At 35.9% G+C, this 21115-nt stretch overlaps 2 protein-coding genes across 4 annotated transcripts; both read right to left on the bottom strand.

Moving 5' to 3' along the window:
• Positions 1-1583: 1583 nt before the first annotated feature.
• LOC103981305 (probable E3 ubiquitin-protein ligase HIP1) lies at positions 1584-11115 on the bottom strand. Of its 3 annotated transcripts, none has more exons than XM_009397985.3 (7): positions 10748-11115; positions 6875-7651; positions 5878-6770; positions 3560-3610; positions 2272-2370; positions 2051-2197; positions 1584-1952 (listed from the first exon to the last, which is right to left on the bottom strand). In XM_009397985.3, exons 2-7 carry the CDS (start codon positions 7524-7526, stop codon positions 1821-1823), a joined length of 1974 nt encoding a protein of 657 aa, XP_009396260.2. In that variant the 5' UTR covers positions 7527-7651; positions 10748-11115; the 3' UTR covers positions 1584-1820. The 3 variants fall into 3 exon arrangements, with proteins under 3 accessions (XP_009396260.2, XP_009396259.2, XP_065021797.1); XM_009397984.3 differs by having other exon boundaries at positions 5878-6785; positions 10748-11114; XM_065165725.1 differs by lacking the exon at positions 3560-3610 and having other exon boundaries at positions 5878-6785.
• A 3918-nt stretch (positions 11116-15033) lies between these two features.
• Positions 15034-17857, bottom strand: LOC103981304 (uncharacterized). The gene is made up of 2 exons (XM_009397983.2): positions 17601-17857; positions 15034-15377 (listed from the first exon to the last, which is right to left on the bottom strand). The coding sequence occupies exons 1-2, from the start codon at positions 17802-17804 to the stop codon at positions 15192-15194; spliced, it is 390 nt and encodes a 129-aa protein (XP_009396258.2). The 5' UTR covers positions 17805-17857; the 3' UTR covers positions 15034-15191.
• Positions 17858-21115: the final 3258 nt, after the last annotated feature.

Below are 21115 nucleotides of genomic sequence, written 5' to 3'. Positions count from 1 at the left end.
CAAAGAAGCTTGTATATCATTGACGAACGACCATGAAGCAGTGGCACAGGACAGTTGAGGAGAGGGTGGAAGCCATCACGCTAGGTTGGAGCCGAAGGATGGGGTTGCGGAGCAAATGACAATGCATGGAAGCGATGGCCCATGTGGTTGGCCTACACTAGGAAATGACTGCGGCCCTCGCAATTGTGTTGTGATTCACCATCAAGCTTCGAGAGTAGGATGCAGCAACGGAAAGGGGCAGTTGAGCGATACTCCGATGACTAAAGGCATACTCCGAAGTACCTGCGAGGCTAGTCATCACCGTCACATTGCGAATCGCCTGAGTTGCCGAGCACGAAGCCCGAGAAGCCGACACAATTGTTGAGTGATGTTGATGCAAATATAGAACATTGACATATGTGTTGTCCTCTTCCTCCTCTCATTTTGCCTTAAATCTTACCATCACTCTCCCTCCTCATCCGCAATAACCACCCGCGGTTTCTAGCGATGTTGTCATCTATTCTATCACCACTGAAAACATAATTATGATGATGAAATTATCTTTTTACCCATCGTTTTTGTATTTTTATAAGTAAAATCGATATCATGGGACGCAGAATTCAATGTTTTATTTTCATAACTATAGATATTCTCATATTAATTTTTTAATTGGATCAGAATGTTAAAAAATATAACTACACTGAATAATATTGTATAATTAGCCTACTTAATTTAATACCTAAAAAAATATAACAACACTGAATAATATTGTGTAATTAGCCTACTTAATTTAATACCTCAAAAGGGGCGACCAACCCACCCCCACGAATGGTACCACGAGTTTTGCTTCTTCTTCGGAATGTTATAGTCCTGTCTGTTTGGTTGGAGGAGCACCCTCACATGTCCAAACCTAATTTGCGATTCGATATCTCAATAGGGACGATGGCATGAGTTGGGTCACAACACCGCCTCTCTTTGTAGAGGAAGATCTATTTATGTAATGTTGGTATTTATAGTATTCTGAAACATTTCTTGGATCAATGACAGACATATATTATACCTTTTATCATCAAATTATTATTTTTTGGGTTACATTACATATTTAATAATTGATTCAGTTGAATTCCGGCTAAGTCTATCTATCTAATTTTTTTTACACTCTTGTAATCTTTATTAAATTTAGTATAATTTTAAGGTGTCAAACACTTCGTAAAATTAAGGCAATAATAATAAAATCATAGAATCATCATTGAGTTGTGTAAAAAAAATCATATCTTAATATTTATAATTTTTAATAAAATCTTTTAAGATCTTTATATTTCTTGTATTATTAATAATGATTATTTCACATCTTTGTGTATATACCTCCCTATCAAGAGTAGTTTTCAAATTAGCATATGTAATAACATTTTGCAATGTGTGATATTAGAGACACACCATTGTAAAAGAACATGAAATGCATTGCACAGGATAGCCTTCCCTAAGAAATTCATCTCATCCAAATCCTTTGATTCATTTGATCAAAGCACTCCTTCACCTGGATAGAGGGGACATCCTCCTATTTCAACAATTATTTAGATAAGTCAATGTGATAACAGACGATATACCGACCAGTACCATTGAATATCATTAAAAAAATAATATATCGATACGATCCAGTACTGATATGGTTCACAAAGCTTAAGAATAATCAACTTTGAAAAGATTTCATGAAAGAATGAGGAAAAATGTTATCCATCATTGTAGTAATTTAGTATGGAGAAAGACCCATCTTACTTTTCATGCTCACTCCTTCCTCGTAGTTGGAGATGGATGGACTGAGTCCCGCTCCCGCTCCTCTTTCAGGTACTCAGAGCAGTTGTTTTACAGATGGGACACAAATTCTTTATCAGTAGCCATTGTTTGATGCAGGCTGTGTGGAAATCATGGCCGCAATCCAGCCGGCCCAGCTCCTCCCCTTCGAGGTAATCTTCCTGCCACCGGTGGAAACCAAAAAAAATTCCTCAGCTAACAGATCCCTGGTTCAGCCACTACAAAAAAAGGCAACCCCAAGGACCCGAAAATGGCTCACCCGACATATGCAGCATGGTTCAACCTCCTCTTCTGATGGTTCTGCGGCAATAGATACATACTTCCATTGCCGTAGGCTGCTAAGAATCTTTTCCTCAGTGAGTCCAGTGTTAACAGTACCTATTCTTTCTCCCAATGCCAATAGTTCCTGCAAGTACAATACAGTTTTGTCGTAATCTTAAAGGATCCTACTCGAAAGAAGGCCGAAGGAAAGTTTATTACCTCATAGGACATGTTATCCACATCCATCCGCATATCTCTATGCCTGTCATGCAAATTGGCACCACGAGGGAATACTGACTGCTCAAATAATAGTACGTCCTGTTCAAATATCACCAGCATAAGTCAAGTCACTTCATAATAGAACCAGTCTACAATGATGTTAATATTATAGATCATTGCTGGCATCACATGAAACACTGGCTTCCGATTATCTTAGCCTATTTACATCTGTAGGGAAAATTATAGGATTGCAGCATGGTTGCTTGATGTTGGATTACACAAATACAAATGTAGGTCATCCTACAACCAGTTTCCCTATTGAGATTCACAGGAAACTCCTCTCTTCTTAAAGGATGTCTTGATTTTCAAACACAAAGACTCAGAGGATTTCACAAAAGATGAGAGTCCAGTGTTAGAAGTTCCACAATAAATTTTAAGCCCAAATGAATCAGGAATCTGGTTGGTCGAATGCAACATAAGTTTACGATTCAAGACAGACTCCCAGACCAAAGTAGAAAGAGGTGACACCTGAGAGAGGACCTTGCTAAAAATGAATTCTCAGACCAATGATAAGAAAAGAGAAGTGATTTATATAGCAATATGTTTGTTTCATAACGAGAGTAGAAAAACATAGAGTGAAGCTAACTCAGATAGTCAGAAGTAAAACCCTCAGCCAATCTCTTCTCAACCGACAATGGAAGGAAATATCTGCTTACTTCACACATGAACAATCTATATAAATGAGCAACTCTTACTCACCTAACATTGCTGAAAGTTCACAAATTTTTCCCTAACTCACCTTTCTTGAATAATGGATGGATATTTAGTTATGATAGACATGGACCAGATGTTTGATTAAATAAAACAACCCGCATAATCAAATGAAAAACCATAATGACTAGAAGTCAAAAGCTGTTTAGATAGGAAGTATTTGCAAATTTTAAGAATATATTTTGCGCCTTTTTCTCCCAGCATTAAAGTTAAAAGTCTAGGGCTGGTGAATTTCAGTACAACTATATTAAATAGTATGAGAATATGGAAATAATCAAGTATCCCGAGAGGCTATAAGTAAACTACTACTGTATCAAAGGCTTCTTTCACCAGCCCACCTACAAGCCACTCACGTTAGACGAGAGCAAAGCTATAAGAAGGAAGCAGAAAAGAACCTTCACCATTTAATGATATCTATTCTCTATGTCAATCACACACAAAACAATTATCATCATACTGCTAAAAGCGGAGGGAAGGAAGAGAAACTTAAGGTCCAGGCTAAGGAATGAAAGCTAACCTCAAGCAGTAAACTATCCCCCCGACGGATGAGATCAAAAACATTACGCATCTGTTACAGAGAGAATCATTCCAATCAATGTTAAGGAAACTAAAAAATAATAAACTGAATGAGTTCTCATTCAAAATCATCTACATAATTATATACTGGCTATAAATAAACCATTTCACATCAATAAAATATCTGTGAAGTGATCAATCTAATGCAGGATATAGAAAGCCCTAGTATCTTCCTACAAGGACCAGGACCAAATAAAGTAAACCTTTTACATATACATAAAATAAATCCTTTATGGTCCTCTTGCAATTGGTAGTTTTCCAAAGACTACATATGGATACTGCTGGATAAGCCTTGTGAACCGAACTAAGCACCCGTTTCTCTTTTACTATTTCCTTCTAACCCGATAATAAAAAACCCTATCTCATGATTTCTCCTATCGTGCTCACCTCCCTTGTGCCATTGGCTGCTCGTGCTGCCCACTGCTGCTGCCACCACTCCACCATAAAATTATGTAATTCAGATTCATGACACGGAGATCATAGACATTTTAATTATGGTATATGTTCAGGAAGGTTACATTTTTTTTTCGTTTACTATCGCTAGAATATATGAGGTAAGGATCCAGTTCCTAGCTGAACTCGTGGCAAAGGATGAAGGATACAACTTTAATAATCTGGTTGTAGGGTACAGTATGGTCAACTATATTGCCAATGGTTGTAGATTACATAAGCATCACTGTTATATAAAGAATGCTAGGCACATTGTGATGGTGTGGCAGCCTGCACAGTGAGTGCCATGACCAGTGTTCGACTAGAGACAAACAGGAGAATTGGATTCAGATACATCTGAGGATCAGATTAACTGCCACAAAAAAAGGGATAAATATACATTTATCTGGAATTATAAAAGTGGGGCCAGCTTTAAAAGGGTTGTCTAATATATGCCAACCTTAAATCGATTCATAGCCCCTAAATTAGGTCATCTGATGCACCTGCATCACTTGTTCCATCACCCACCATCTCCATGCACATTGTATAGTGCCGATGACTTATAACCACCAAGGAGCCTGTAATGGTGGCTAGCAAAGAAACTATTCAGAACAATGGCATCAGTATTATGACTTACAAGTATCAGCATCATTCTCTAACTTACTATCACAAAGGCATGCTACATTACTACATTCATACAACATCTCTTCTTTTCACCACATCAATGGCCTGTCAAGCATCAACCAGTCATTCGGGTCAATTATGTAAAAACCACTTGACAATCAAACTAGTTTTCTAACCATAATTCCAATGAATCCATAGAAAGACCAGAACGATCAACATTATCATCACATCAACGTGAACCACCATAACTGCTTGAATTTAGCTCTGTATATCAAAGTGACATGAAGATCAAGGACAACTCAAAACATGAATTAAGGTGCCTACAAAACAATATCTGCTAAATCATATTGGTCGCATATGGCATATTATTTTTAAAAATATCATGAAAAACTATATTTCAAAAATCAGAATAACATGTTCAAATAATAAGAGAGTTCCAAATTTTACAGTAAAGGAAAGGAGCAAGAGAGAATGCAATATTTAAACTCATGATTCCAAAGTGGAATAAGAACAAATTGGGATGAACTGAAACAAAGTGAAGAGATATGAAATTGTTGATATTTTGCCAAGTGTATACAAGCTCTAAAAAATCAGACTATTAGAATATACATACATACATACATACATACATACATACATACATATATATATATATATATATATATATATATATATATATATATATATATATATATATATATATATGTGTGTGTGTGTGTGTGTGTGTGTGTATACATACATACATATGTCACATTCACATATAAAGAATGCTGATACATAATATTCAACAATACATGTAATTATAAGTTGTGAAAACGGAACTGATTCAGAAGTGAACAATGGTGGCCTTTGATTGTAAAAGTAATTCCTGATCTTCAAAACTGGATAGTTAATAACAAATTAACAATATAATAGTTCAATAATTTTTCCAGCAAGAAGCTCTCATTACACTATGTCAAATTGGTTCGAACTTTTAGATCATTCTATTGTAGGTCATCATAGTCCAGATGTGACTTGCATATATTTTAATGAGTAAAGATACAGTTACAAGTACAATCAATATGTCAAACAAGAGGTTAATTACCAAGTGTCAAACATCAAATAGTACAAAATGTTGCTAACAGATGCATTAATTATGAAACAACAAAAAAAATGTTAAACAAAAACCTCAAAAATATTTAAAAGATGGGAAGCTTCAACACATACCTCTGATATCCTGCTTCTTGCTTCTCTTGCAGCAACAAGAGTCCGCATGGACAAAGGAATACCCAAAGCACCATCATTTTGTCTATGCAACATATTTGATCTTATGTATGTTTGCTGATGGCCTCGGGAAACAGCTCCAGACTGATGATGTCCAACATCTTGTACTATGGATGAATGATCGTGATGTGGTAGAAGGCTTATGCTCCGACCTCTAGTTTCAGTATGTGATGAAACGGACCTACGTGGAGCTTCTGATACGCGGCGGCGACGATGTTGGTGAGGTAACCAGTTTGCTCCTTGTGATTGATGAATGCCCAAATTGGTACCAACCTGTGAAGTAGGCAATGCATTTCCAGAAAAAACTGTGCTTCCATTGGTCAAGCCCCAATTCGTCTGATCTCGGACTGAACGCCTGGTGTTAGCTGGGAGAACATAAATTTGCTCTGAGATATTATTTGAAACACTCGATGAGTTTTGTACTCCAGCTGCTCCATCAACTGCAATTGCTGGAGAGCCTGAAGAACTCCCTACTTCTGCTGTTGAAGCTTCACTCTGTGGGATAGGGTACAGATCTGGAAACAAGCCAGGAGTTGTATGTACATAATGTTGCCTGCGTGACCCCAGATTGGCACCCACCAACCTTAACTCTGATGATGGATTTAATGGGACATCTGGGGATGATAATTGATGGGCAGACCAAAGATTATGACGAGTAATAATATTCTCTTGGGGCCATAGATTAGGTGTAGAAGTATTAGCTGGATCTGCATGGTTGATTCGCATTCGAGTGTTCCTCTGAAAGCTCTCATCATTTCCCGCTACACTACCAAAAGGATGAGGATCAGAAGCTGGAACTCTTGTGATTGTGCTGATTCTTGCATTTATTTCTTCTTCTGCATGATTTACACCTAATAAGCACATAGATAACCAGATATATTATTTTCCAGAAATAATAGGAAACGAAGAGGGAAAAACAATAGAAAATAATTTGTCTCACCTTCATTGAAGTTATTAGAACTTCCACTTGCTGAACACTCCCCATGCATCCCTTCAATGTTCTTTCTCTTGTGTGAAGAACATTGTGCAACTTCTCGTTTGCCTCCATTATTGTTGGAAAAAAAATCAATGGCCCTGGAAGAACTCGCAGTGAAGGAAACATGCTGATGTTGCACTAGACCTGGATTATACACTCCTGGATGATGCGCTGACTCAAGAACCTGACGGCTCATACTAACATGCTCTGGATTGTAGCCTACGTTATGTCGGAGGCCTTGCAAGTTAAGAAATTGTGATAATGCTTCTCCATTGTTGACATGATTTCTGCTAAGATCAGTATTCTCATTTTCAAAAGAAAGAGTGTTCACTGCTTCAGATCTACTGCCTGTTATCCTTGGTCCACCTGCTCTATTACCTATAGGAGAAGATGTCCAACTGCTTTCTAGTTTTAGTTCATCATGATTGCCTTGCTGTAATGGAGGCGCGCTAGAGCTAGGGCCAACTGGATCCCAGATATTAAAGCTAGCACTTTCTTGACCAGCTACATCGCCACAGGAGATATTAGTAATATTAGGAGATAATGAATCATTAGGCAAGTCCTGGTTCTCTACAGAACTATGGAGGAAGTTATTCCACAACAAATCTTGATCCATGAGCGAGTTGCTTGAACTAGATCCTCGATCAAATTCAAAATTGTTCCTTCACCCCTGCGTCTGGGATTGTATATTCTCCACTTGCTTACCTCACTACAACTCAGCCACTGCCTGAACAGTGTAAGCTGCACGAGTGGACATAAGAAGAAAGCAACTGTTTTAATAGAGCAATCTTTAAACTTATCAGTAAACTAAATAATCAAAAGTTAATCTCTGATAGGTGCAAGAAAGATTAATAACTCGGAAGATGTATACCTTACAGGCTATCAGAGGAAAATTATGAATGAAGCAAAAACATGCAAAGAATTTGAAGTGGAATCATGCTGAAATTCAGTAAACATTTTTCAATTTCATTAAGGGATAAGTGATTTCCCATATATACTGAAACCTGACAAGAAACAGTATTGTTTACATCTTAACAAAGACTTAAATAAATGGGATTATTATCTCCTTACGACAATTTTTTCCGATGATATATACTGTGCTGTAAGTACAAATTCAAAGTTATGCACTGAATCCATGCTTCTTTCCTATTTCTTCTTCAACGAAGACATCTAACATAATCAATAAATATGATCAACAACAACACCATTAATGTAATTTGTGGTATTAAGTTAGAAATCATGCTTTTTAACAGTCAACAAATACGAAAATTTGTTAACAAATGTTCCAAGAGTCAGACTTTGGGTATTCTATCTTAGACTTAATATCTTTGAAAATAGGACTATTTTGTCAGTAACAAAATAATGATTTCACAACAAATATCTGTAAATAGGCACTCAGTAAATTTCATGTCTATCATGGAGGACAAATCACAAGACTCTGGTCATGTGCAACCCACATCTTAGAGTAATCTGAGTTTAGCCAAACAACTTATATGAAGTTAAAAAAAATCTTCAAAGAACAAAGTCCTAAGTAAAAAAAATCTCAAAATATGGCCCATCCTCCAAAACAAAAAAAAAGGAAGCTGTTTCATTAGATATCTGTTGTACTTCTAGGACCATTCTCGAAAGTATATATACTCGTATCAAGCTTCTATTGTTCCACTGACACAATCACTGTTCTTGACTCCAGGTAATACTGAATTTCAAAGCCAGTTCTCTATATGTTCAAATATCACCCAACCCCATACTTCATCAACATTCAAAAGGATGAAAAAGTGGAATCATTTAACTTAGAACTAACTATGACCTTCCTTAGGAGTCACACATACAACAAGACAACGAGATTTGAAATCTTAGACCGATATGCCACAAAATGTTAATTTTTTTAATCCAAAATGGTTATCCTGCATACAGGGCCTTAGGCCGCATTGACAGAACATCAACTTCAAAGGAGTGGCAGAAAGACAACAATGATAGTGAATCATTGTTGAAATGATAGTGAAGTCCATATATTAGTCTGTGCGATGATTGCAGAAACAAGATGCTCTAGATAAACAAGAGTTTAAGGTACTAAATTTTGTCAAATATGTCATGGAGCCTTCCTAGAGTTCATTTGAGGCTGAATCCATATTGAAAAGCTGGAGCTTCGATGACTAAGAAACTTGAATTAGACATGATTCTCGTGAACGGTATAAAAGCTAAGTAGTTAGATTAAACAACATAATTTTTATTTAATAGATTAATGATTATTTATAATACTGTATACTGATATCTGTTGTTGCAGAAAATGACAAGAAAAGTTGATAATAGTTCATGTGGTAGTAAATTCACTTTAGCAGTGCATCAATCAATCAATGCAGTAGTTTTGTAATCTTTGAGAAGTCAAGTTCATACTATGCAAATTCCCCTAGTTTGTTACATGCTTCACTGCATTGCCAGCTTGATCATTGCATGTACAAATTAAAGCACAAAAAGAACAACTATACAAAGTTTTATAAAGTAAAGTTTTACAGCCATTTCCACTGAAAGTTGCAAGTTATGACCGCTGACCAAGCTGGGTATATAGGTTACTTACCATAATTATCAATTTTAGAACTCTTGGAACAGATGACATTTGACACTAAGCACAACTTTCTGAGATATGCCTTCTCAGAAACAGAATATGGCTAATAATGACATGGATTAGTATGATTCAAAAATTAAACTCTTCATATAACTTCTAATATAAAAGCATATAATCTATGCATTTCATGCTGATCTAAATAAGATTCTTCTGAATTATTTAAAATGAATTAATAAAAATAATGATCGCCCTTAGCAGTAAGGGAAGGAGTATAAAATTCTCAACTAAGCACAGCAAGCCGAGAATGATTTTGATTATAGAGACATAGTCAACCATAATTAATTCCATAACACCTGCCAATTGCATCTAAAATTTTACATAAATGTCCATTGAGTAATCATAATTCTCTTGAGATCCCATTTACAGCTTGCTTAAGATTTACCACTGTCACATGCAATTCACCTGCTGCCTCTTCAATCACTTCCCTCGAATATATTGCCCATATATATTATTTTCTTACCACCCGAAAATTCTACATTTATCTACATGAACCAGACACTATCATAGTTGAAGATCAAGCTTCTTGTTAATCTTTGGATTAGCATTGCAACTGCTCTCCAGTGAGTGTTTCATTTCATATAGCATGAACTCTCACGCAATATCTTACCCGAGCTACTGTGCATTATACCGATGAGACTGAAAAGCTACGATCGGAAACCCCAGAGGATAAGGTCACGCAAGCGATTCAACTAGAAAATTTTATTGCAGCAGCTCTTTGCTAAATGAAAGGAGACGATGAAAACCCAATCGCAAGAAAGAAACAGTAGATGTGTGTGTGTGTGTGTGTGTGAGAGAGAGAGAGAGAGAGAGAGAGAGAGAGAGAGTCTTGTAGTCTCATCGAAAAGTGTTAAAAAGATAAGGTTCAAAGAGGAACCAAAAGATAGAATATTATCTAAAACATATGCTGGTCTTCTACGGTCATCGTTTCATCCTCCAGAAAACAAAGTAATTTAAAGAAAAGAAAGTATTTGGGTGAAAACGAGGTTCCCCAACATTAGATATGATCTAATCACCTCAGAAAAGGAGAAACAACAAACAATCTGCGGCCCCAGATTCTTAAACCTCCAACAAGAAGGAACCCACAACAAAATCCAAGAACGATCACCGACTCATCAAAACTCAGAATCAGCCTTCCCCAAAAGATCAACGACAAAATCTCCTAAAAACAGAATTTTTTGGAAGGATTCCGAACGATCGGATCCTAAAGGCCTCACCTTTGACGCGCCAACAAATCAAGAAACCTCAAGGATCGACCGGAAAGAAGCCTCCTTTGCGGCTCCCCTCGTATCTCCGACTCCACCTGCCGCCAATAAGGCACGAAATGACCTCCGCGATCGCCGGTTTTCGCGCCGTCTTGGAGCAAGCGGAGAAAGAAAAAGGAGAGGGGGAAGCTGTTCCTGAACGAGTCAGGAAAGCCGAGAGAAGTCCGAATTGGATTGGCGAAGAGGGGGAAGGCGGTGGCGATCCGAACGCAAGAGCGGAAGAGGGATTTGGGGGAGAATTAGATGGCTTTTCTTTCTCTTTCTCTCTGTCTCTCTCTCTCTCTCTCTTGACTGCCCCTCCTTCCAATGCTTTGAACCCACTACTTATTTTCCGGAGTTAAAATATAAGGACGAGATAGTGATGATAGCCGCAACGTAGATATTGCTTTTATTTCCATATATACATATATATATATATATATATATATATATACTTTTTTTTTCTAAAATATAAAAAATCAAATATATATATATATATTATTGAGGTTAATTTTGTCGGTAGATATTATTTTGAATACTAACTGATATTTAGGTAATTTGAATAATTTATTTAAATTAACGAATGGATATATATTCACAGAAATTATGCAAATAGAGGATATTGATAAGATCAGATTATGATTGTCCATTTGAGGTGGATGACTCGAGTCGGGTCTATATTCATTCTATGTCATAGAGTTTAGGAGCGCATATGGAACGTACCAAAGTAGAAAATATTTAATTAGATATTGAGAAATGACAGTAATGTAAATTAAATTAGAAGACAACGAAAAGAAGTAAAAAAAGATGAGACGAAGAAAAAACATGTTGAATATAGAGACCCTACACTTCGATGATCGAAGAAAATTGATGTGATATTTACTATTTTGATACGATATCTTTTGTCTTGATGCAACGATGATATGATAGATCAGCTGAGCTAGCGAGATAAATTAAGTTCTATTAGAAACATTATGTTTGTTTGCACGATAAAATAATTCATTTTTATGAACTCCGAGTAGATTTGCTAAAAGCCACCGACTTAGATCATCACTTTCGTTGCGACGCACCGAGCCGACCTCTCCGCTCCTGCACCTCAGCTGTGCCATGTCAGAAGTCGTGACTTAATTCGTTTGTCGAACTATGCTCTTCCTGGTTAATAATTCGATGGATAAATTAAGTTAGCTATATTTAGTATTTCGATCTTTACACTTTAAAAAGTTACATTACCATTCGTAGAGTTACGGAAGTGAAACAACTAAGTACATTTATCTTAATATCATTAGTTTTATCAATAAAAATAAAAAAATAAAAGATAAAATTTTAATTTTAATATTTGAATTGATTGTAATGGAGGGCGATGCCACTATGGGCCACGGGTGACTATTACGGATGAGAAGAATAGTGGCGAGAGGTGAGAGTCACTCAGCATCTGCATCAGCACCGACACAAATATAGAGTGACATCAATATAGTTATCAAGTAACAAAAATACCATCATGCAAATGTAGAGTGACGTTGCTCTACATCTACGTTAACGTCGATGTAGTTGCCGAGCAAAGAAAATGGTCGCTTAGTCACTATGTTTGCATCAGTGCAAATGTAAAGTGATCATCATCTCTCACTATCGCTCTTCTCCTCTACAATCCCTAGTGACACCGACGTCATTCGTCATCACCAACTAAAATATTAAAATTATCTTTTTATCCTTTATTTTCATATTTTCGTTGGTAAAATCGACGATATTAAAGTAAATAGATCTAGATATTTCACTTTTCTAACTATATAGATGTGAACGTAACTTCTTAAAATATAAGGATTGAGATACTTAAAGTGTAAGGACCGGAAAACTAAATGTAGCCCAAATTTGAGTGATAATAGTAATTATGTAAGGATAAAATCTCCAAAAGAATAAAAGGAAACTAAGATATGACAATGTTTATATATTTAATCGTTGGTTTGTATGTGTTTGGCAAATAAAAATATTAGATCGGATTCTACAACGTTATCAAAGGATCAGTGACTCGTCTCCGATCTAACCCGTGTTTTCCGAAACAAAGGTGATGAATTGGATTGATATATGCTTCAATATTCTATACCTCCGAAGGTATTAATTTTCGTACTTGTTCCTTCGTGCTCATATTTTTGCCTCTCTGTCTTAAAAGCCAACACAAACTTTTGGTGGATTTGTTTTATTTGCTCCCATGCTCGTAGAAACCATGGAGAGATACTTACCATCTTTGTTGCCAAAATCCCAAGGATATTATTTTTTTTTATAGTTGCATAAAAATTGGTGATTGGAATTTGGATAGTGGAAACAATCTCTTTAGTGATCTACATTTCCATAAATTTTAGCACCTATGTTGCATATCAATTTAGATTTTTCATCTTCAAATTCATCTCAAAAGTATGACTCTAAGTTTTAGAGTCAATTTTGAAAATTTTCACTCGTAAGAGTTGTGCTTTTGAGATAAATTTCAACGACAAACAATCTAAATTGATTCATCATGGTAAATTTATAATGATACAAGTGTGACTAGCGTCGCAGGTATATCCAACGAAGCTCCTCTGAAATGAGTGATTAGGAAAATATTTCTTAAATTTAAAATATTATCCGTATTTATGCTGATGTGGCAAGCCTAGCTAATGCGCCATCACTCCTTAGCTGACTAAGCTCCAAAATGCTAGAATTATCGAAAATATTGACCATATCAATATCTCTATAGATGTAAATTAATTGATAAAAAGAAGTGGAATCTCAACCAAGAATAGGGTCAGAGCAGTCAATCTCTCTTAACAAGTAATCCTTGGCAATAATTCTTTTAAGATACCACTGAACTCTTTTAAGTTAGTTTGTGTATTAGTTGAGTGGAGATCCCCAATAAACCTCACTCTGTTTCACCCTCTTTTGTACATATTCTAGTCCTAAAAAGTATATCTGTTTCCAATATGTTGTTGACAGTACCATTACATGCATTCTCCCCATCCTGAGGAGAATCCACTTACTATCCTGCAAAATTAGTAATTGGAAGGATGATGCCAATATATACAAAAATAACTAACTTTGGGGGAATATATATAACATCTAAGATATGGAAGGTAGATACTTAAAAGATTATGACCATGATATGATAAGGAAGTCCTAATTTGGTGGTATATTTCTTCTTGGTCAAACAAAGATGGATGGATGGATGGATGGATGCTTGCCAAATCTATTGCTGATGTCAAAAAAGAGTAATCTTCTGCAATGTCATGATGTTAACAAATATTCCCTTACAGAAATATCAGTTGGCAGATTCAGTGCATGAGGAAGCTTAGTTATTGGTTTGGTGTACTAAACAACTTCAAGGCCATAGAAAAGGTTTGGTAGGAAGGTTGGCTGAAGTAGATGTATGTTGACATCACAAACTACAATTGTCACTTTAGGAGCAAGAACATGAGTGGTTCACAAAGTCCTCATTTTGTGTGAGCCAATTTACATATGGGATTATTGAGGAATGTCTTAGAATCAAGTTTCTCATTTAGTTCATTTAAATATGATTCGTCAATTTTGATCGTCTATCCGATCTTAAAAAATTTCTAAAGGAATGATCAGAAAAGCGATATGAGAGTCACGACTAGATCGAAGAAGAGCTTCTCTCGAAATCAACAAAAAAAAAAATCATATGATGCATCCAGTAAAATTTCTTAGTGTTTGTTTGTTGCAGATGGTTAAAAAAAAGTCTTTACAGAGTTGGAGCCATTCGATATTAGTTTGGTAAATTTAAATAAAAGATATGAGTGGTAAATTTATAATGTTCAGATTAGATGAGCTTCGCATGTCAAAGTTCGATTGATCGAAAATATTGATCATACCATACCAAAGTCCAACTAATTATTTAAATATTTAAATCCAATTATCCCAATCTTTCTCAAATCCGATTATAGGAGACTCAAAATTAATCTAAACGGATGGATGGGATGCAAATATCCAAAATGAAAAATTGAACTGCTACCATTGTTATTAACAGTAGAATTGCTATATAGAGAGCATCATACTCAAACTAGAACTCTACTAATTATCTAGTTATTTGAATCTGAAGCCAATTTGGATACCATCTCAAATCTGATTAAAAGGTGTCCAAAGCCGAATTAAACAGGTTGAATAGATGCCTAAATTGATTCCTTTGTCCCCAAGTGCATTGACTTATGTTCATGTGCAGTGGCTCTTGGATCAATAAAGTATATCAAAGGTCTCAAAGATATAGTAAAGCTATGACAAAATGCAATCCGCTAATATGACATTTTATTTTGAGAAAAGATCTAGCGATATAACATACTCTCAGAAGAGGAAACAAGTTAAAGGCTACTTATGTTGCAAAATATCGGAATCTAATATAACACTAAGTAACTCCTTCACGTGAATGGTTCTTTTACATCTAAGTACTTACCTCTGGTTGCTCGGGCTCTTCCTTGTCGGGATCCTCTTCTTTTTCTTCTTCTTCATTCTCTTCCTCGTCTTCTTCAGGAGGGTCTGTCGGCAATGGAGTGGGCAGCGGTGTTTTCATCGGGCTAAATTTCGGAAATATATCAGGCCTTCGTCCAGGCTTCGGTCTTTCCCACTCCTACAACAGTTATCAATGGCATATGGTTTGAACTTTGAATATAAAAACAGCACATGGTGAGAAAAGAAACATAGAAAGAAATATAATAGGAAAAAAAAAGTTAAAAGAACATAGAAAGAAATGCTCGAATATATATAATAGGAAAAAAAAAGGTCGTCTAGATACAACACTGATAGTCTGATCTAGATCACCAAACCTAGTGAAATAACCTCTCAAGCAAATTTAATCACACTAAATATTCAGATAGACAGCTTCATATCTTTTTAGAACTGGTCAATCTACTAACCATTGTGGTGATCAAGGATTTGGATCTTGGACCTAGATTTACAAACATACAAGATCAATGTGATACCAGTATACCAGGCAACACATAGTATACCTTTGCTATTGAGGCCAATAAAACATAAAAACATGTTCAGTAAAAGTTGAGTATCAGAAACTAATATTGGTCAACACAGCAAGTATCATTTAGCAGCAGATCATACTGACACATGGTATGGTACAATACCATCACTGTACTGGTTCAAGCTCAATCAATATCTATTGATCTGAAATTTTAAATCATAGATTGGGCAACCAGATCTGGCTTGGGATAAAGTAGCCCATCTTATTTATCCAAGTCAATCTAGCAACACTAACACCCCTGGTGATCCCAGTCAATATCAGTGGATTTGGGTCAATTCCTTACAATCTTAAGCCGATTCCAGCTATTTAAAAAATTATAGCAAATTTGGTCTGATTTAGAACATCATGGGAACCCCATAGATTTGGTTATTCTAAAACAAGTTTATGAGAAAAGACTAAGTTATTTCTAATAAATAAGTTAATGAACAAGCAAATGTTCAAGAAAGACATGGGCCACCATGGACAGCTTCGTTCACTACCCCTATCATATGGTCCCATTGAACTCCCCTAAGTTCCATTCTAAAACTAGATTATGCAGCTACCCAAATGATCCACTAATAAAGCTTAAAGGACTTACTATCAGTAAAGGATTTGAAGAAAAATATCCTTTCAGTTATAAACTTGTAACTAATAACTCTCAGTCTCTCACAAAGCAAGACCTATGAGATTCCAAATCATAGAAACCAAGGGAATGTATGTATGATGGTCTTTAGAAAGCTTCAAGCTGCTTCAGAGTTCAGATCTGAAGAAAATCACAGGTGCTAGAGGTGCCAAATCTGAAATCTGCACATCATTAAAGCATCCATATTCCACGGACAAGTATGGAAATAATGGAATGATCTTTACTGGGTTCAAATTTCACAATGATCAGATGCATCAAGCTCGCAGACCTCTCTATGTTCCAATATTAAAAAAAAAAAATCACTGATTGCTAACATCAATTTTGCATTAATGTATTAAAGAACTCTAACCAGTTACCCAATAGTTCATCAAGAATAGCTCATGATACCACAATCACCTACTCATCAGACTTCTAGATTTCAAATTTGAACAGCTCTGAAACCTTGAATATAATACCAACAATGTAGCTAGCGTACGCATAGTTGCCTAGAATGTAATTGAAATAATAACGCGGTCACTAGTTTTTGCGTAGCAGGGGATTCCAGTACTTTTGGTCTCTAGAACTATAAAATTAGAATTTCAATCTTGATAAAAGCTGAGAGGTAATGAAAACCTAAAATTAGTCCATGATATTAACAACACTGTCATGAAAACCTCACCAGGGTATTCAGAGTCACAGATAAAGACATATGTATCTTCAATAATTAAAAGATAAAAAGAATCACATATTGTTACATAACATTAAGAATCACTACATTAAGGCACCTCGGGTATCAGTATGCTTAATGGTCTTGCGAAAGGGAATACTTAGACACTGTAGTATTTCTCTTTGGAAAATGAATCTTTGATTGATTTAATGTAACATGAATAACAAACTACCTTCAGACAACAAATCTGGGACCAGAAGGAAACTACAAGCTAAATAATTCCAACAAAAGAGACACAGGATCTTCACCACGAAGCCATATTTGCAGAAAGTGTCGAGGTACAGAGAGCATCTATCACTAAGTATCTAGCCTACCACAATCGTTATACTGTGAAAAAGCCAAACCTTTCTTATGACGCATAGCATCCATAAACCGACATGAACACACAACACAACACAAGGCAACAACAGCATAAAATTTGAGGGGAAAAGTAATGAAAAGACGAAGATAACACAAGAAAGAATTGGAAGTCCGAGATATCTCAACATACGATTGGGAAATCGAGAGGAGAGCGGCGGGTCATCTTCTCCTCTTCGGGTGCCATGCGCACCGCCATACCCCTCTTCGCTCTCCTCGTGGGTAGGAGGAGCATGGACAGTGATCTCCACCGCATCCGCTCGAGGGAACGAATCACCGCCGCCGGTCGAGGCGGAAGGGCAACGAGCGCCGGCCGCGGCGCTGCCACCGCGTGCATCGCTGTGCCCCTCTCTCCTTATCGCCAATGAAAGAGACCGGAGAAAGCGAGCCGGATCCGTCATCTATATCCGTGCAGTGCCTCGTCTTATCACGAGACGGATCGGGCGACTCGGACACGAATCCGAACCGGGCTTCGTCTCTCTTTCCCCAACTGCTTTTTAGAAACCTTTTTGAATTTATATATTTGTTTTAATCTTATCATATTTATCCTATTTACAGTAATATTTAAAAAAATATTAACTCATGATTTTAATTTTTTAAAATTTAAATAATTTTATATTTATAAATTATTATTAAAAGAATTTATTCACCATACATCCTTTTGAATTTCATAATCTTATTAAATAAGTTGGTTAACTAATTTACTATTTTATCCCCTAAATTTTTTCATATCTCAACAGGGATATTAGCATATCTCACACTTTTAGTTATTTTCATCTTTTTTATTATATTTTTTACTCTAATTTTATGAATAATTTTATGATTATTAAATCTACTACTACTATTTATCATTAAATATGAGTTCTATATGAAATATTCATTAAATAATTTATAAAAATAATTTTTTTATCTTTTTTAATCTCATTATCATTAACAAGTATTGCTTAGTCTTTCATGTATCTAATATTATGCAAATCCTTATATTTTCTTTTCATAGTCTTAGCAATTATATATATATATATATATATATATATATATATATATATCACCATATATCTAATTTATTAAAAAAATTATCATAACTTTTATATCTTACCATATAAATCATTTTTTTAACTTTTTTTAGATTTTTATATCTTTTATTTTTTATTTTAAAATTTTATTAATCTTTAAAACATGTTAAAAATTACTTTTTGAACTTCCTTCGATCACTACCAACTCTTACACCTCAGTTTCACTAAGAATATTTTTCTGTTAAGCTGATAATCTTATTAAAGGTTAAGGTACATTTTAGCTCATATAGTTTTGATAATAGATCAGTTAAGTTCTTATAGTTTACTCGCATCTAAAATAATCCTGATATTTTTAAAAACATAGCATATTGTTGAATTTTGAATTTTGATGATGAAGTCAATTATCATTTGTTATCTAATCCATATGTTGAGATAAGTGTGCAGGATTAACTACGATGGAAGTAAGACATGTAGCAGGAGTTACGCCGGAGCCAAGACCATGATCACGTTGGGGGTTCGAGAGTTCGACGAAAGTCCGGACGGTCATCGGAGGTTCTACGGAAACAAATCCAAGAAGTCCAGGCGCTTGCCAAAGAAGCTCGTCGGAACTCACTAAGTGGATCGTCGCAAGTCCAGGAGTTTACCGGAAGTCTGTTGGAGCATCGCCGAGGGTTCATCGGATGTTCGCCGGAAGTTCGCCGGAAGCTCACCAAAAGAAGCGATTGACGCACCGGAGAAAGTTACAGTATTAATGTCTTAAATATCATAGTTAGCATATAGATTAAGTTAGGAATGGGAGGTGATCCCTTTAACTTAATCTGGGGCAATTGGGCCCTTGAGAAACCCAAATTGGGCCGAATGGATCAGCTCATTCGGACCCAGAATTTCTGGCCGGCGGTGGCACTACCTAGGAGCTCAATCTCCCAAGAATGCTGGGTGGTGGTACCGCCTGAGCTCGGTCTCCAAGCGAAGCTGAGCAGTGGTACCGCCCCTGTCAGGCAGTGGTACAGCCTGAGCTCGATCTCCGAGCAATGCTAGGCGGTAGTACCGCCAGGATCCTGAAAATCCGGGAGATGACATTTTTGAGCTCCAAATTCGAACCAATTGGGGCCTATATAAACCCTACCCTTTCCTATATAAAAGGGCACCGAAATCTTGATCTAATTTTGAGAATTTGAGAGCTCAAAAGTGTTGTAAAAGGCCAAAAGTTCTCCTCCCTCTTTTCATCTCAGTTTTGATCATTCAAGAGAGGAGTAAAAATCTGTAAGGGTTGTCTCTTAAGCTCCTCAAAAGGAGTAAAGCTGTAAAAGGGTGGTTGGCCTTCGCCTATTGAAGGAAGGCCTCTAGTGGACGTTGGTGACCTCATCGAAGGAGGAAGCCAAAAGTGGCTGTAGGTCAAGATTAACTGAACCACTCTAAATCTCGGTTTGCATTTACATTTTGCTCTCTATCTTAACTGCAAACTATCTCCATTGCTTTTCTTCAATTGTACTTCACTTAATCTTAAGTTGAAGAACTTTCCGAAATGGTTTTTCATCGAAAGTGTTTTTATCGTACGAACATTGTTTTAAATCGTCGAAAGTTATCTGCTGCACTAATTCACCCCTCCTCTTAGTGCTCTTAATCCTAACACATATAAGCCCCTCCGTCAAGTCTGAGTTAATAGATGTTAGAGTCTACTTACGTGACATGTTAACTTATAATAAACTATTAATATAATAATATATATAATTTAAGTTAAAAAAAAAGATCCATTTTAGCCAATGTAGTTTTGGTTATGTGCCATTTAAACTCTTATTGTTTTGTTTATCTAATATAATCCATGTATTTTAAAAAACGTAGCTAAGTTGACAAACGTTATGGTTTTGTTTATATCTAATATAGGCCCCTCCCTTCGAGTCTAAGTTGACATATGTCAAAGTCTACTTACATGGTATTTTGATTTACAATAAATTATTAATATAATGATATAATTTAAATTAAAAAAATATCAATCTTGTTAAGGAAGAGGAAGTAACGGAGGTCGTAGCGACGAATGAAGGCAAAGAGACAGAGGTAAAAGAGACCGAGGTGAGGGAGAGCTAAACCACCATGTTATGAAAATGCTCAAGAGGAGAAAGAGGGACTAGGAGACTATTGCATACTTAACGTCGGATTGGTTGACGCACATCCACTTGAGATTGGACCAGAAACTCCTGAGCTTGTTGTCAACGTGGGAGAGACTATGTATGTACGATGCTCTACTAAGCAATAGCAGCTCGATACTATTGTTGGTGATCACTTCCATGATGACGCCTCCTCCCGCCATTGATGGTGGTCTTTTTTTTTTAATTTTAAATTATATATTATTATATTAATGATTTAGTGTAAGTAAGTATACCAGAGTCTAATGTTTGTTAACTCAGGCTTGACAAGAGGAATTTATACGCTGTGTTTTTTAAAAAACATAGTGTTATTTTAGACATAAGCAAAACCATAAAGGCTTAAGTGGTCCATGACCAAAACCACAAGAGTTAAAATAATTTTTTTTTAAAAATAAATTATATATATTATTATATTAATAGTTTATTATGAGTGGTCTATGACCAAAATCACGTAAGCAGACTATAATGTCTATTAACTCAGGCTTGACGGA

This window comes from Musa acuminata, chromosome BXJ1-4 (assembly GCF_036884655.1).
Source record: "Musa acuminata AAA Group cultivar baxijiao chromosome BXJ1-4, Cavendish_Baxijiao_AAA, whole genome shotgun sequence".
Lineage (NCBI taxonomy): Eukaryota > Viridiplantae > Streptophyta > Magnoliopsida > Zingiberales > Musaceae > Musa > Musa acuminata.
The sequence above is the reverse complement of the archived record's forward strand: the minus strand, read 5'-3'. Positions and strand labels throughout refer to the sequence as shown.